Below are 16,711 nucleotides of genomic sequence, written 5' to 3'. Positions count from 1 at the left end.
TACATGCCTTACCACTATTTTCAAATCCTGGATATCCCGAAGTAGGGTTGCCCTTTACCAGGAAAGTGCTCCGAGATCAGCACCTACACTCATCAATAAAGATTTATTCTCTCTCTCTCTCTCTCTCAAATCTACTTCAAGAGTGGAACTCCATTTGTGCGTTGTTTGCACCATGCTGCATTTGAACCAATGTGAAATGTCCCGCGGCAAGGCTGCAGAAACCAAAGGGTTATGAAAATTCTGGCAAACCAGAAATAAAATGACTTGGTGCTTTGGCCGCCACCCTTTGACAAAAGAAGTCATTTTGGGCTCGTGGTCAGATGTTCGGTCCGTAAAATTAACGTGATTTCTCAGGACCACTGCACTTATCCCATGGCTCGGATACTGGAGACATGCACCGTTAGAACTTTCAGCATGATTTATGGGACTAAAAGTGGACCTTCATCCCATACATGCACACGTTTTCCTTCCAATCATCGTTCATCTTTTTTTCCCTCCATCCCCTACCCGCACAAAGTGGCGGGTAAGAGGATTCACCTCAGGCCGACCTCTTTGCTTTTCCCTCATTAAAATGATTATCTCTCTCTTGACAACCCTGGCCATTTATCAAGTGACAAAAAAAAATCACTTTTGCCTGTTTTGCTCTCTAACACCTTCCAATGGATGTAAAAACTGTACTGCAGTAGCGGTCAGATCCCATGCACACCTTTATCCTGTAAAGGTAATATGGTTGTGCTGTTCATTGCAGTAATCTGTAAACGTGCATCGTTCCTGCTGCCCTTACTTGCCACTATGGCGCCTTGCTTGACTTACTCCTTAATTTCTGGCAATGATTCTTTATTAAAACAGGACAAAAGGCTTAATTTCAGTCACAGCCCTCGTGACTATTTTTGTTTTTGCTCAACGACAAATGACTTGGCACCAGGACTAACTATGCAAACTTGTGCGCCAACTTCAAACAACGCTGATGCTGCATTGTTTGAACTGCATTGTTCGAGCTTTTACCTTTCTGAAACTAATGGTTATACACATTAGGAAATAAATAAACCTATGGGAAAACATAACACACAAGCCTTAAAATGAATTTGTTTGAAGTGTCAAATAAAACCGTAGGCTTTTATTGGACACTTTATTGAACACTTGGAAAAAGCGTTGGGGTTTTTCAGCTCATCCTTGCAGCTTCATCAACTGTGGGTGAAAGCAGCCGCACCATTTCTAGCGTATGGATATCCCCATCAATGTGCAATGTTTAAGTGTTTGTACTGTAGAAAAACATGCACGGGAAACCCAATTAATGTACAGACTCAGTATTTAGAGATAAATCTCTTGCTGGACATTGAAGAAATCCACAGAACTGCTAAACTTGTAAGAGCTCACACACTATAGCACTGGCGCATCAAGGGCAAAATGTCAAACAGGCCAAACTCGATGGTTCCGACATAAAACAGTTCAAACATCAACATGCAGGGAGGGATGTGATAAGATTTTATGGATACTTTCAGAGACTTCTCGGTGCTCTTTGGTAGTCTGGGCAAAATGTTTTTAATTCTATCTCAGTAATGATAAGATTTAGTGTGGTAAAAGCAACACCAACAAAATCCTTCAGTGGCAAACAAACTTCAACACCTCAAAGATAGCTCAGTTTAAGACATTGTTGGTGGCCCAAGCCGATAACTGATACCAGCACTCTCACTCAGATGGTGACGTCATGATGCCGTGTCTAAAGAACCTCCAGCACAAAAAAAAAAAGACAGAATCAGCATCAGTTGTGCATAAATAGGTGAAAAAAGTAGTTCCTAACAGCTCTGACAACAAAAGTGATGTCAAAAAACCAAGATATTGGGGTTTTTGCAAAACAACAGTGTGAAGCACAAGAGCATCGCATTACATTTGAAAAAGGCTTGGAATGGGAGCTAATCCAAACAAAAGGGAAATGTGGCACGTTTAAGCAACCACAAGAGACACTTAAAGTCTATGGTGACTTTTCCCAGCGTACACAGATCAGTGGTGCCTCGACACATGAATTAATGTCATCATCAGGTTGCTAATCATGGGGGAAGGGGCGAATCAAAGGGGATGGGAGGACACAAGCCACTGTTCAGGGTCGCAACTGTTTGCCACTGAAAAAGTTGAGCCGGCTTCAAAATTCCGAGAGACTTATTTTTTTTTTAGTTCAGTTGCGAGTTTCGTATCCTTATATTCAGGCTTTTGACCTAAGCAGTTCTTCTAGAGAATTCCATCCAACATGTATATCTGAGTAAATTAAGTCCTTTTGGCATTGCGACCGGCACAAATGCGGGACGTGGTAGTTTTCAGTGCACACCCGCATAGTTGCTAACACGTGCAATGAAGAAATCTCATATGTTTAGCAAAACACAAGCATGTCTGAACAAAATTAAAGCCATTCCACTCAATGTGAAAGCTATCGGAAGCGCAGAGCAGAGATTTGCCATAATGAGCGGTGGCGCCATTATCCGCTCACTCTTACCACCCATCACACTCTTTCTGCCCTGTCCCATTGCTCTCCTGATGAATTCAACGAATGTTTGTCCAACGCATTTAGAATTTCCCGCCTTCGTAGTGCTCACGCGCCCCCTGCCTGAAACTGCGCCAGCGGCAGTTCTGTTCTTTTTGTGCTTACTTTTTCTCCCGCACGTTCGGCGTTGCATCGCCACTTTTTTCCGCTTACTATCAGAAAAACCAACCCAACCAACATTCCTAACTAAATGGACGCGGGTGCTGCCAGTTAATTACATATATTTTGCCTCAAATGTACCTGCAGTTTTCTTTGCGCTAAACAACGGGGAGATGTATGACAAGCGCCAGCGGTTCAAGAGTTTCGTATGCTTATGACTATATACACCGCTTGGCTTTCGAAGCCTCTGCGTTACGCCGCGACGACAGCCGCTAGGACGGAACGCCGTGTGGCTCTACTTGGGTCCAGCGAGCGAGTTACAACAAGGCGAGCCCCTAAAGTGCCCTGCACTTAAAAATGCTTTTCAGGACTAGCATGGGCTAAGTCCATGTTCACACTGTGGTTGACGATGTTACAAGTTCAGCTGGGTGCATTGTTAACTGGAATAAGATCTAAACTTCTATAATGAGCACGTTACCCTGGTGTGAACTGCATGGATATGAACGATCAGGCACTGGATTAATTTGGCTAGCTTGTGTCTGCAAAATGTGCGATAGCCAGTCCCAATCTTCATCAGCCAGCTCTGCACACAAAGACAGCTGACAGCAGATAGGAAACAGCTGCTGTGTTTTATTGGTAGCTTGAACAACAGAAACATAACACGATGTAGTTTGTTTTGAAAAAGCAACCAATGAAACGCTATGTCTGTGCTGTTTTATTCTTGCCAAGAACTAAATGAATGTTTGCCCATTCTCTCAGTGCAACTGTGCAATTCGTAGTTTAGGAAGGACATATGTCGGACATCTAACAAACTTTGAACAAACATGATCAAAACTGACACGAGCTGCATAAAAGCAGCAGCCATCAAACTGGATCTGGATAGCAGGAACAGAGTGACATACAGTAAGAAAAAAGTCAATTTATTTTCTAACTTAACAGTCTCGTGTTGCCATTCAGTTCAGTAGATATTTAGTATAGGAGCTTGTGGAATGAAGTCCAGTTTCTATGCATTCAATATTTGCTTTTTATTGTAAATTCATTTCAGTGTAAAATCTTTGCAAAGCAAAAATAGACATCCCCGCATAATAGTTTTAGGTAGGCAAGGCACGGCTTAAAGAAACGCAGGCCAGCAAGCAAGAGACAATGGGCAGGATGTGATTAGTCAATAATGCAGAAGGAAAAGTTTTCATAAAATGTAAATGCTTGCATTTGGTTGAGATAAATTTGCCTGAACAAAATTTTGCGCAGTGACACAACAAGCAGAAACTGCAGAATTTCTTTCTTACACGAATTACACAACTTCGGAAAAAAAAAGCAAAACCTGGTATAAAGTGCACTACCACGTATCTGCAATTGCTCACAGTCGAGACATCTTTGCCTCATTGAAATTTCCGGTCAGTGACATAAAAAGCAGAATCTGCACAGTTCCTTTCTTGCCCAAATTGCATAACCTTCCAAAACAAGAATACAAAATTTGGCTAGATGGTTAGGTTGCTCTCCGCTGAGTGTAACTACAGAAACAGCGTATAAATTTTCTGTCAGTGGCACACCAAGCAGAGCCTGCATGGTTTGTTTCTGACACAAATTACGTAAACGTGAAAAAGGAAATACAAAAATCAGTTACGAATGATTTGGGTGCTCTTCACTGCCTTAACTACAAAAACGGCTTGTGCACTGACTGACTTAGTTCCTTGCTGTCTCTAAAAAGCATTATCACCCACGTATTTGAAACCTTCATTAGTGACAAGTGTTTTCAAACAATAAATGCATAAGGCCAAACAACTACGGTGGCTCGTTTCCCTCAACTTCCACAGTGGCTATAACAAAACACTAAAACTGATTCACATTATGCGCCTTCGCTTTGGGGTGCTTTGGTCGTAGTTAAACACATGGCTGACGTCTTGCGAGTCCGCCTCCATGTCTGCACAGTCTTGCCCGGGCACATTGGGGTCGTAGACTTCAAGGTCGGGTCCACCGATTATCTTGGGTAGCCCAACCAAATGAGCCTGGTGGGCTTTACGAAATCGCTTGAAATTGCGCACTTCTGTCACAGGAGGTACTTCATGTGTTGGGACTGTGGCTCTGGGGCTATGGACGACCAAGTCCGCTAATTCAACGACCACGGCACTTGTTTCAATCAAAAGGCGTTCTGGATCGTGACTTCCATTTGCCGATACATCCGGCAACAAAGCCGATGGTGTGGAGCGAGGCTGTTTCGCACTTTCTGATTGGTACGACTGTCTTTGCTGTTCGTGTGGCACACCGTACGTGGAGTTCGCATAAGATCCTCCAAAGTCATCGTCCATTCCTTCATCATGATCACTGGTGTTGGCATCATTGTGTTCCTGCTGTTCAGGCTCAGGTGATGCGAGCGTAATAACCTCTTCCTTAACCCGCACTTCCTCAACATTTACATCAGGTGCTGGGTTTGCTCGTGGCTTTTTTGCTGTGCTCGACCCTTCATCATCGCCCGCCCTCTTCCGACCCTGCATGTTAAAATAGCATTCTAATGGAAGAGTCCCCTTAGCATCCTTCTTTCGAACCTTGCTCGGCGATCGCTTCGGTGAAGAAGGACCTGCCGTTGAACGAAGCTTCTTAAGGGGTGACAACACTGCAGGCGTTGTCACTGTGCTTGGCGGAGGCTCGTGGCTGACGGTCGTCGTTCCCGTATTGGCACCCAGTGTCAGCTCCAGATCTTTTTCGACGCGCGAAGCTGTCAGACTCGCCAGCTTGCTCTCTGCAATCGTTAGGGAGGTGTCAGAAGCGTCTGAAATGCCGCAGCGCCTCGGAGGCACGCCCTGCTGCGATAAATCTGTATTCGGCACGCATACTTCATCCTGTGACGGTGCTTGCGTCTGCGATGAAAGGCCGCCGTCACCAAATAGAATGTTGGCAATACTGCTGCGAGGGTTGCAGTACCTAGTTGTCGAGCAGTGGATTACTGCCAACCCCACGTCCGATGCGGAGACAGCGTGCAGGTTGTTTTCGTTAAGGTAGCGGCACACGGCGTTGTCGGCGTTGTCTGCAGGTTTGATGACGCAACTGTTTTCTCTCAGGAGTTCGGGCGTCGGTCGATCAGGGTCGCGCAAGAGCACCGATCGGGCTCCGCCAGAGTTGACAAGCGCGCCGAGCGACTGGTACTGCTTTTCCGTCAGAAAGTAGAACGTCTTTCCGGCGAACAGCGTCTTGCGAGCTTCGTTGCAGGCGAACGTCTCTTTACCCAGCGACAGACACTCTTCCGTAACTTCCGGAATGTAAAGCGCCGGGTCAACAGGGGTAAGATCCTGTCGTTGCAGCCGCTCGAGCACCTCCGTAAAGAAAGCTGGAGTTACCACCGGCTTTGCGGCTAACAAAGCAGCGGTCGTCTTTGCTGTGAGACGAATAGCGCTCATCACGACGTGCGTGCACTTTTCGGACCACTCCGACTGCAGTCTGCCGCCGATCCTTTTCAATATTGTCTTGAGGCGTTCCTTTTCTGGAGCTGCTACACATGACGTAGCCAGCACCATCGGAGGTTCGTAGCATATTTTGTACTTGCTACCAAGTCGTCCGAAAGTCACGGTGTCACCCTGCTGTAGCGTAGTTTCTTCAGATTTGCTCAGCTCCTTAGAATTTACAGCCGTGCCGTACTTTGAACCAAGATCTTTCAATCGTAGCAGAGGAATGTAGCTGTCATCGCTGATGCGATTGTCGGGCACCGCCGAGACGGATAAAACGGCGTGCTCGCGGCTGATAGATTGGTCGTTAGTTATTAAAATGTCCACGTTCTTGCGACCAACCGTGTATTCCGCTTCGCACAGCAGGCGATAAGACACGTCGTTTGACGTAGGGTTACACAAACACCACATTTTCTGGGCGTGCAGCTTGTTACATGAGTCGTTTTATGCAAGCCGATTGTGGTTTACACAAGATGAAACTTGCTCACCATTGTAGTTACACTTCGCGCGCCAAGCCCGCCTTTCGATCACTTTCGATGTCGTTTTAGGCTTAACGACGCACACAATATCTCTGTTGTGATCATAGAGGTCAGGACCTACCGAAATCTGGGGTCAAAGTAGCTTTCATACATTTTTGGAGTATAAATTGAATAAAAAAAAAACAACACTTACTTGTAATAAATAATTGCAAGCATTTTGCGAGAAAATTGGGAGATATTATTTACATTTTGGGGGGCTATCATCATTAGCTTTTGCGATCAGCTGTCGAAAAGCTGATGCTGACGAACTTGTGCCATACCTGTGAGACCTGTGCGTGTGTTGAGATTTTTACTGTTTTATTTGGATCCGTTTCGCAGATCATCAACAATGCTATGCAAACTACGGCTGGAGGACTCAACATTGGCATTTTGGACATCTACGGCTTTGAAATTTTCCAACGAAACGGCTTCGAGCAGTTCTGCATCAATTACGTGAACGAGAAGCTTCAACAGATCTTCATCGAATTAACGCTGAAAGCCGAACAGGTGACTTCGTTTCTCACAACATTCTAGTATTATTAACAACTATCCATTACTACCTTCCGAGAAAAACAGAGGCTATTTATGCTCCAAACTAGGCGCTTCATTGTTTCGGTGTAATGTCAGTACTGGTGTTGTGGGATGAAAAAAAAGAAGGCAAGTGCATGTGTGAGTGATTAGCGCGCCTCTTCTAATCTAGAGTTATTGTTTGGGGCCCAGCTGCATATATAACCGCTTAATTTGTTGACTCGTGCTCCTTGTGGATACACCGCAAAGTGCAGCTTGAAAAACGTTCCTGAACGTCGGTAGTAACTATAAAACAGTGACGTGCTTTAACGCATGTCCTTAGTAGCAAATCCAAAGGTAGTTCTGCCTTCTCGTCGCAGAAACTAGCTCCACCGTGGGGGGCTTCCCCAAATTATACGACTAACGTAAAACTTCGTAGTTTGAAGTGTCTTGACTCGGATTTCCAACTTTCCTTTAAACAGGAGGAGTATGTACAAGAGGGCATCCAGTGGAAAGCAATCGACTACTTCAACAACAAGGTCGTTTGTGACTTGATCGAAAGCAAGGTAACATCTCCCGGCGACGTATCCATTGACAGGGACGTGACACCATGTGAACTCGTTAAAGATACTCCTTGCTGGAAAGATAGGTGCCAGTTAACATAGTTTGTTGAACGTGTTTGCTTCCATGCAAAGGACAGGAAGCAAAAGGTCAAAGAAATAGGATGGTGCAGACTACTCATCGGTATCTTGTGTTACTTTTGCTCATGGAAAGTGGATGAATACCAGGCACATATTGAAAAGAAGACAGAAGAGTTAGTGGCATTGCTTGCTTTACTATCCTTCATGCATCTTTGGAGGGAAGAGAACAATCTCATAGATTCCTTAAATAACAATGAAAGAATGCATTGTTCGCTCCACCATGTAGCTACTTGCTACTCATTGTGCGAAATAGCTCTCCCGAATGTTCTTCTGTTTTTTCTTCATCCTTTTCGTTCTTGTCTCCTTTTTCTGTTCTCTGCCCCCTCTGGATAGGCTCCCCCGGGCGTGTTCTCGGTGCTGGACGACATCTGTGCCACGATGCACGCCATGAGCGACGGGGTGGATGCACAGCTGTGCCATAAGCTGTCCCAGCAGGTGGGCAGCCACCCGCACTTCCAGCTGGCGGGCAGTATGGGCTTCGTGGTGCACCACTACGCAGGCAAGGTCAGCTACTCGGCCGACGGCATGTGCGATAAGAACCGCGACGTCCTCTTCCCGGACGTCGTGCTTGTCATGCAGGGAAGCTCCAAGTGAGTACCGCTGGCCTACTCTGGACTCGACTGGTTGTTTTCTTTTTCGCAGTGTCTAGAGTGCCACTCAACAGCACTCTAGCTCAGCGCTGCAGGTATGACTAGAAAGCCGCCCGACGACATTCGAACATTTAGGACTAGTTTAGCACTGCCCAAAGCATCTGTCTTTCAGGTTTAGTGGTTACGTCCTAGTTTATGCCAAGGACGGTGGTTCAAGACCGGCTCTTGCCTCATTCGATTGTTTTTTTTTTCTTTTTTTCCACCACTTTTAAATTGAACGATAATTTTCATGGCGTAGGTTACTTTTTGGTATTTTAAATGATTGCTTTATGTTTGTTAGGTCATGTTATATTAGTTTAGGTTAGGGTACCTTGCCATATCTTACCATATTAGGCAAAGTCAGCATATGTAATACATACTATACCCTATTCTAGATTTGATCATCTTGAGTAGTGGAATTGAATTAGGTCAAATGAGGGCCGGCTGTATTTTGAAAGTGTGATGTGTTTTGATACGAACAGGGGCTACATGGTCCCGAGTTTTCTCCTGTTCAAAAGGGCGACATGGCATTTGGGTCGGTGTAACCAGCATTTCATAGGCTCGTAATGTGTTTGATTGGGAATTTTAAGTTCCTGACATTCCAGTCACTTGGATGTCTCAGAATATCTAAGAAATGTAACAGCTTGAAAAATTAAACGTTTGCGTTTGAAATTTGAACTCGTGCCCTAAAACCAGTAATAACATTTTTGTCCTGTCAATTAGCAACTGTCGCCTATTTTGGGTGGCAATTTGTGTTGATTCGAATCGTGAATGAACCTTTTTTTTTTCTTTCTTTTTAACGTAGCTTGACTGCTGTGAGGAACTTTCAGTCATTGCCAAAACAACTAGTATTTCTGCCATTGGCTTTGCTCAGGCAAGATCTCTTCTCGGTGCGGACCAGTGTCACTAAACAAAGGCTTCTTATATAGTGACGCTAGTGCTGACCTGTGTTTGGGCGCTTTTTTCTCCGCAGCTCCTTCATCAAGAGTCTGTTCCCTGAGAATGTCGCCGGGACAGTCAAGGGGCGGCCCACCACAGCAGGATCCAAGATCAAGGTCGGTTGTTCTGAGACTCCTTCGGTGGCTTCATGCTTGACAACCACAAGCACAGTGGCTTTCCCAGCCATCTAAGACCATTTACCTGTGTGGTAAAAAGCGGCCGTGCCGCGCTTGGTGGCAATGGTGCTCAAATTAGTCCTTGGCAGGTGGGTGCTGTGAGACAACCAACAATCAGTCAGTGCCTTGCATGCAAAGGTAGTGTGCAGAGCTCCATACTACTAGGGAATCAATGTCACAATGTGTCAGCACTACAACAAGATTGTGAGTGGAAATTTGACGAGCTCCCCCCCCTCCCCCAAAGGCAATGATAAAGTGATGCAGGAACATGACAGAGTGATGGCGGACACCAATAAACAGCTTGCAGGCCGAAAGAAGATGATAAGGGCAATAAATAGAGTAGGCTGCTTTGAAAGAATTCCGACATCTACAACTACAGTCGGCATTAATCGGTAGCCTGCAATGCTTGCCTGCTTTGCAGCAGGTCTGGCAGCACTGTACTAGGAGGACCAAGTCACTTGGGCTATCAATAATTGCGCCTCAAACGCTGCATTTTTAATGCAAGACTGACCCTCCAAATAAAGTTATTTTTATCTCACTGCCATGGAAGCTCCCTTTGTTGATGTTTAGCTGTAGTACGCCATTTTCCAACCATTAGCATTTTTGGAGCCTGAAGGTTTCCACGGGAAGGTCAGATCTAATGTATTTCTTAAATATAACTAGGTTAGTGTGGAAATCCTAGAAAACCTTTGGATTTTTTCTCAAAAAATATTATTTCACACCATCAATGTACCGAATGCCAACAAACCTATGTCGAGCACTCATTCTGCCGTGATGCTTATGGTGCTACTTAAAAACACTTTCTCACAAGTTTAGTAGAATTCTGGCTAATCCTCGTGTGTGGCTAGCTTTAGTAACGTGTCGTGACTCAAGAATGCAATTGGGAGTGCTTGTTCTCTATTCCCTTGTGCAGAGCCAGGCCAACAAGTTAGTGGAGGCCCTCATGAAGTGCACCCCTCACTACATCCGCTGCATCAAGCCTAACGAAACAAAGAAAGCGCACGATTGGGAAGATGACAGGTGAGAAACACTCTCTTGGGTGGGGACACACCTGAAACCTGCCGCTGCTCAACAAGCTGTGCCGTTCTGCCCTTTGTCTTTTGTGGAAAACTGGTATGAGCAGATATTTAAGGCATTTCTAAGGTGTATAAATTTAAAAAGTTCCTGAATTCCTGAGATACTAATAATTTCTCAAACCAAACAAGCCAGTTTCAGGGCCCGGTTCATAAGTTAACTGTGAATACTCTTCAAGAAAAAGTGCAGTCTGTGGTTTCACTATCTCATTGTCGTTGAGGATCCCTAGATTTCTAAACTGTTGTGAGCAGTGCTGGGGGAAAAGGCTTTCACTTGGGCCATTTGTTTTCACTGAGCCATGGGCTACTCAAGGGAGGATGCTCATGCCTCTGTGTCCTGACTTTGGTGGCAGGTCCCCTGAGGTTCACACAGATCACGTCGTGGTCCGAGCCGAGGTTCTCCCCGGTGTTGTGCCAGGCAACATCGAGGTCCCCCCGTATTAGCGTCACCCCGGACCTGACGCTAGTACGGGGGGACCTCGATGTTGCCTGGCACAACACCGGGGAGAACCTCGGCTCGGACCACGACGTGATCTGTGTGACCCTCAGGGGACCCGACATAAAGGCAAAACTGGGGTACGCCAGCATCACGGACTGGGACCGCCTGCGCAAAAAAGCCGAAGCGGACGACGATGAGGTTGAAGAAAGCGACGATGAAGTCAAGACGTATCGTGCATGGGCCGCGAAGCAACGCGAACTAGTCGAGAAGTGCACGCAGAAGATAGCCACGACAACGCAGGTTCCCTTTGTGGACAGCAGGCTCGCCCACATGTGGGAGGCCAGACACGGGCTCACCCGATGGTGGAAGAGACAGAGACACAACAAGAAGCTGCGGAAACGCATACACGACCTCAACAGACAAGCAGCCGAGTATGCGATCCAACTATGCAGGGAGAACTGGATGAAGGTCTGCGACGGTCTCCAGGGCACCTTGTCTACGAAAAAGACGTGGAAACTGCTAAGGCACCTAATAGACCCACTGAAGAGCAAGAGCGCAGGTGCCTGCGACCTCGCCCGAACGATCAACAGCTACGACGGGGACGGTGACAAGCTTGTCCGACAACTCACGCAGAAGTACCTCAAAACGGAAAAGAGCGGCAAACCGTCCCTCGAGTACGACGGGCCGAGCAACGAAGACATGGACGGGGCCTTCACCGAACTGGAGTTGATCGCGGCCATAGACGAGAGCAACCAAGCCAGCGCACCGGGCATCGACGCCATTACCTACAAGGTTCTAAGGAACATGAGCGACAAGAGTCGGACGGAGCTCCTGGACCTCGCAAACGCAGCGTGGGAGAAGGGCTCGTTACCGAAAGAATGGAAGGAAGCGGAGGTGCGCTTCATTCCCAAGCCGGGGAAGCCACCTCACGTCGACAACCTGCGACCCATCTCTCTCACATCGTGCGTGGGGAAGGTGGTCGAACGCATCGTATTTAAGAGACTGCAGAAGCACCTTGACACCACTCACCAGATGCCACCGACCATGTACGGTTTCCGAGGGCACCTTAGCACACAAGACGTCCTAGTGCAGCTACACGAACTGGTGATCAAAAAAGCCAAGAACCACACCCCGAGGGCGATCCTGGCGCTCGACCTCAAGGGAGCTTTTGACCACGTAACCCACGACAGCATACTTCGTAACCTGCGAGACACAAGGTGCGGGGAGCGAACGTTCAAGTACGTCTGGGACTTTCTCAGTAATAGAACGGCCAAGATTAAGATCGGGGACGAGACGTCGGTGCCGATAGCGCGGGGCACCCCGCAAGGGTCGGTCCTATCGCCCCTGCTCTTCAATCTGGCGCTACTCCCGCTCCCAGCCCTGCTCCAAGACATAGAGGGCATTGACCACGCTCTCTACGCGGACGACATCACCGTGTGGACGTCTAGAGCGGGGTCGGAGAGTTGGATGGAAGAGACCCTTCAAAGAGCGGCCGACACCGTACACGACTATGCAAAGATATGCGGCCTCGACTGCTCGGCACGAAAATCGGAGTTCCTAATCATAAAGCCCCGAAGAAAGAAAGAAGAGCAAGAGAAGGTGTGTATTACCATAGACAAGACGAACATAACGCCGACCACGCAAGCCCGAATCCTGGGAGTGATCTTCCAGAACAACGGCAAGGCGGCAGCGGCGCTAAGCAAGATAAAGACCACCACGCAACAGGTCACGAACATGATACGAAGGGTCACAAACAGGCGAAGAGGACTGAAGGAAGACGACGCGCTCACGCTGGTCCAGGCCTTTGTGACGTCGCGCATCGTATACACGACGCCGTACCTACAGCTGCTCAAGAAAGACAAAGATCAACTGAACGCGATCCTCCGCAAAGCAACAAAGGTGGCGCTGGGTATCCCGCGCCACTCGTCCACCGAGAAGCTGCTAGGCATGGCCAAACACAACATGGTGGAAGAGTTGGTAGAAGCTCATCTGTCTACCCAAAGAGTGCGGCTCAGCCAAACCTCGGCGGGCCGAATGGTACTGGCCAAGCTGGGCTGGCAAGAGGCCGACCACAAGGAAATGGGACCTTTGCCCAAACTTTGGTATCAGAAAATCGAGAGCAAACCCCTGCCCAAAAACATGAGACCGGGTCGCAACGACGGGCGCAGAAAGGCCAGGGTCAAGGCCCTCATCGAAACGCTGAGACAAGCGGAAGAACAAGAAGGTGGAACGGGGATCACCCTCTACACGGACGCCTCTCTACCCAAGTTTTCGACACGAGCCGCGATCTCGGTCACGACGAAAGACGCTCTGGTGACGTGCGCATCTGTCAAAACGACGTTCCCGGAAGAAGCGGAAGAGGCGGCAATAGCCTTGGCGCTCACGTTGCCTAACGCGAGCAAAATAATCACAGACTCACAAAAAGCATATGCCAGCTATAGAAAAGGGCAGGTGTCTCTGACGGCACTCAGAATACTAGAGGGAGGAATACGCCGCATACCCGAGCAGAAAGTCGAACTTATATGGACACCGGCTCACTCAGGGCTGGAGGGCAACGAACTCGCCCACCAGCTTGCCCGAGAACTTGAACACCGGGCAGACGAGCACGAGCCGCAGGCCATAACGACCTACAAGGAGATCACCAGCCACTACAGGGAAGGCAGACGGCGGTACCCTGACCCGCACAAGTCGCTCAGCAGAACACAGCAAACGATCTATCGCCAAATACAAGCAGGATCCTTCCCGCACCCCTATCTCCAAAGCAAAATGTACCCCGAGATATATGAGGAAGGGTGTAGATTCTGCGGACAATTGGGCACGCTCCAGCACGTCATCGGAGAGTGCGATTTCACCGAGGCAATCCCTCCACCCCTTACCCAACCCTCAATCACCCTTCCCACACCCTTTAATGAGCGATGGGAGACCTTGCTAACCAGCCCCGCCTTGGAAGACCAGCTCGTCCTGATCTCCAGGGGCCAGGCAGCCGCGGTAGCATATGGGTCCCGTGAAGAGGGAACCACCCCATCCGGCACGTAGTCGCCGCAATTTTGTGTGGCTAAATAAAGTTGTTCTCTCTCTCTCTTGGTGGCAGATTGAAGCATCAAGTGGAGTACCTCGGACTGAAGGAGAACATTCGTGTGAGGCGGGCTGGGTTTGCATACCGTCGAGTCTTTGACAAGTTCCTTCACAGGTGAGTCGAATCACCTGTGCCTAATATACAAGGTGCATTCTTCAGCAGTTTTTTTTTTTCAGCGGTTGCAAGAAAACAGTAATACGTAGCAGCCGCTAAAGCATATTAATGACCAAGTGCTGTTGTTAAGTAACGCCATCTTTTAGGCAACACCAACCCATCCCTAGTTGTTACAAGTGTTCTATAGCTTTTTCTTTTTTCTATCAGCTTTCATGGAAAGACACGAATGTTGCTTTCATCAGCCTAAAAACGAGGCCGTTGTCTAGCTTTGTGTAAAAGCTGTGTGTTTAAAGAGGGCAGTCTAACCTGATATTGCTGCATGTGTAGTTTTATTATAATGTGGGGAACTTTTTCTTGCCGTCCAAGACCTTTGTTGGCACCAATATGAGAACTACTTTGAACCACAGGTAGTTTTGCTACACAGCCACCAGAAAAGTAACACAGCAGAGAATGCCCTTGGGGTATTTCATGCTCAGTAGCTTTCTGGACTGTCCAAATGCCACGTAGCTTGATATACAATGGACATTTGCCCATTTTAGCGCTAATACAGTCAACTGTTGATAATTCTAAGTTGCTTAATTGGAATTTTTAGTTAATTGGAAATGATGTTTTGAACCCAGCAATTTTACATTCAATTTAATGGAAGAAATTGCTGGGTAATTTCAAGCTAAAACCGATTCTTTCGGTTAACTGGAAGTGATTTCGAATTAATTGATTGATTGTAAGGTTTAACGCGCCGACGCAATGCAGGCGATGAGGCGCGCCGTAGTGGAGGGCTCCGGATTAATTTTGACCACCTGGGGATCTTTAACGTGCGCCGAAATCTCGTACACACGGGCGTTTTTGCTTTTCGCCTCCATCAGAAAAGCGGCCGCCGCGGCCGGGAATCGAACCCGCGACCTCGTGCTCAGCAGCGCAACGCCTTAGCCACTGAGCCACCGCGGCGGGTGTGATTTCGAATTAAAAGCATTGAGATGACCGTCAGTTCTCGGTAAAGTTCAAAATTGTAGCACCAGAACACCGCCGTGCTCTGCACTATGTCGGTGACATCACAACTGAGCCAGCGCACAGTCGATAAAGTGGCAGCTCAGTTGAGACTTGCGCCAGCATACGCATCTCTCTTATCAGGTCCTCAGCCTTCTTCATTGTGCACAGTGCCGTGTGAGCAGTTTGCAAAGTGGAAGCTTCGGGCTACGAAATTAGAGATAAGTCCCGTGTCGTACGCTCGAATTGGCGACAAAGGTCGAGATTTTGAACAAAGCCATGAAGGGGCACGTGTCGCGGACGAATGGCAAGGCTGTTATTGTGCTTTCTGTTTGATTGGAAGTTCGGATAATTTGAAGCTTTTTGCAGTCCCTGTGGGCTTCGTATTAACGGGAGTCAACCGTACTTGCATAATTCATTGCTCTGTGCAGCCTGTCATTAGTTCTTCAACCGAACCGAACTGCCATGAAGTTCTTGTTTTATTGTCAGGCTGAACCAGGCTGTAAACTGTTTCTTCCTGGCTGTGCCACTGAATGAATGAATGAACTTATTGTCAAAATGGGAGGGAAAGACCACCAGCAGGCGTAGTTCGTCTCACCTAGGGGTGTACACCGGAACGCCTGCTGGTGTGGGGAATGGGGAATACAGGTATACAGGAAAGGGAGGAGGGAGAGAAGGGGAGGGTACATATACACATATATACAGGACTAATAAGAACATATATGTACGAAACATACAAGACTAAACGCTCAGAACACTAACGAAAAAACAAAAAAAGAACAAGCCCACACACCACTATTGCTGAATATAGTTTCAAAAGAATCAAAAGAAGTACCGTATTTTCCGGTCTGTCGCACCCCCCTCAAAATGACAGTTTTTCCAAGAAAAACGTATATAAGTCGCACCGGTGTATAAGACACACCGGTATATAAGACGCACTTGTTAATTAGGTAAACTCATAGTGAATCAGATCGTTAGAAAGTGCAACGAAAGTACATGGTTGGCGGCCGCCGCCTATGAACGCATCTAGACACGTGCATATACTGTCCAAACTCTAAACAGAACTAACTTCTCAAAAATGGTTTATTGATTCACACAGATGGCATGTACTTACAGACGGCGTTTAGGCAAAATTTTCGAAGTCTTCTTCCTCTGACTCGCTTACAAATAATTCAGCAACTTCAAGTGGGAGTTCCGCCAGCGCATCACTGTCATCCTCCAACTCACTGATTTCTTCTTTGCCAACATCGTCACCACTCGCGGACCGGATTACTCCGGCCTTTATCAACCCGGCTACAACTGTTTTTGTAGAAATGGAGTCCCAAGAGTCGGAGATCCGTTTGGCCACCTCTGCAAACGTCGCGCGTCTCTTGTGTGCTGTCGTAAATCAGTGCAATAAAGGTGTCATGGCAGACGGAAGTGACGCGAACGGAAGCGGCCCGAAAATCGAAACTTATAAGCAAGCTGTCATCTTAAAAATTAG

The 16,711-nt window shown here is 47.3% G+C and overlaps 2 protein-coding genes across 2 annotated transcripts in view; one reads left to right on the top strand and one right to left on the bottom strand.

Annotated features, from left to right (window-relative positions):
• The window catches only part of LOC144170465 (unconventional myosin-Ie-like), a 324,760-nt gene that overhangs the window by 285,322 nt on the left and 22,727 nt on the right, over window positions 1-16,711 (top strand). The window contains exons 12-17 of the mRNA XM_077700290.1: window positions 6,930-7,097; window positions 7,580-7,663; window positions 8,132-8,388; window positions 9,401-9,482; window positions 10,456-10,562; window positions 14,146-14,244. Of these exons, the coding sequence (XP_077556416.1) occupies window positions 6,930-7,097; window positions 7,580-7,663; window positions 8,132-8,388; window positions 9,401-9,482; window positions 10,456-10,562; window positions 14,146-14,244 (797 nt within the window). The remainder of the gene's footprint in view (window positions 1-6,929; window positions 7,098-7,579; window positions 7,664-8,131; window positions 8,389-9,400; window positions 9,483-10,455; window positions 10,563-14,145; window positions 14,245-16,711) is intronic.
• On the bottom strand, window positions 894-6,637 carry Nbs (nibrin). The gene has a single exon (XM_077700291.1). It carries the CDS (start codon window positions 6,481-6,483, stop codon window positions 4,477-4,479), a length of 2,007 nt encoding a protein of 668 aa, XP_077556417.1. The 5' UTR covers window positions 6,484-6,637; the 3' UTR covers window positions 894-4,476.

The sequence above is a fragment of the Haemaphysalis longicornis genome, unplaced genomic scaffold (genome assembly GCF_048455015.1).
Source record: "Haemaphysalis longicornis isolate Haplotype H1 unplaced genomic scaffold, Haemaphysalis longicornis Haplotype H1 scaffold_2, whole genome shotgun sequence".
Lineage (NCBI taxonomy): Eukaryota > Metazoa > Arthropoda > Arachnida > Ixodida > Ixodidae > Haemaphysalis > Haemaphysalis longicornis.
This window is presented reverse-complemented; position numbering and strand designations above follow the sequence as displayed.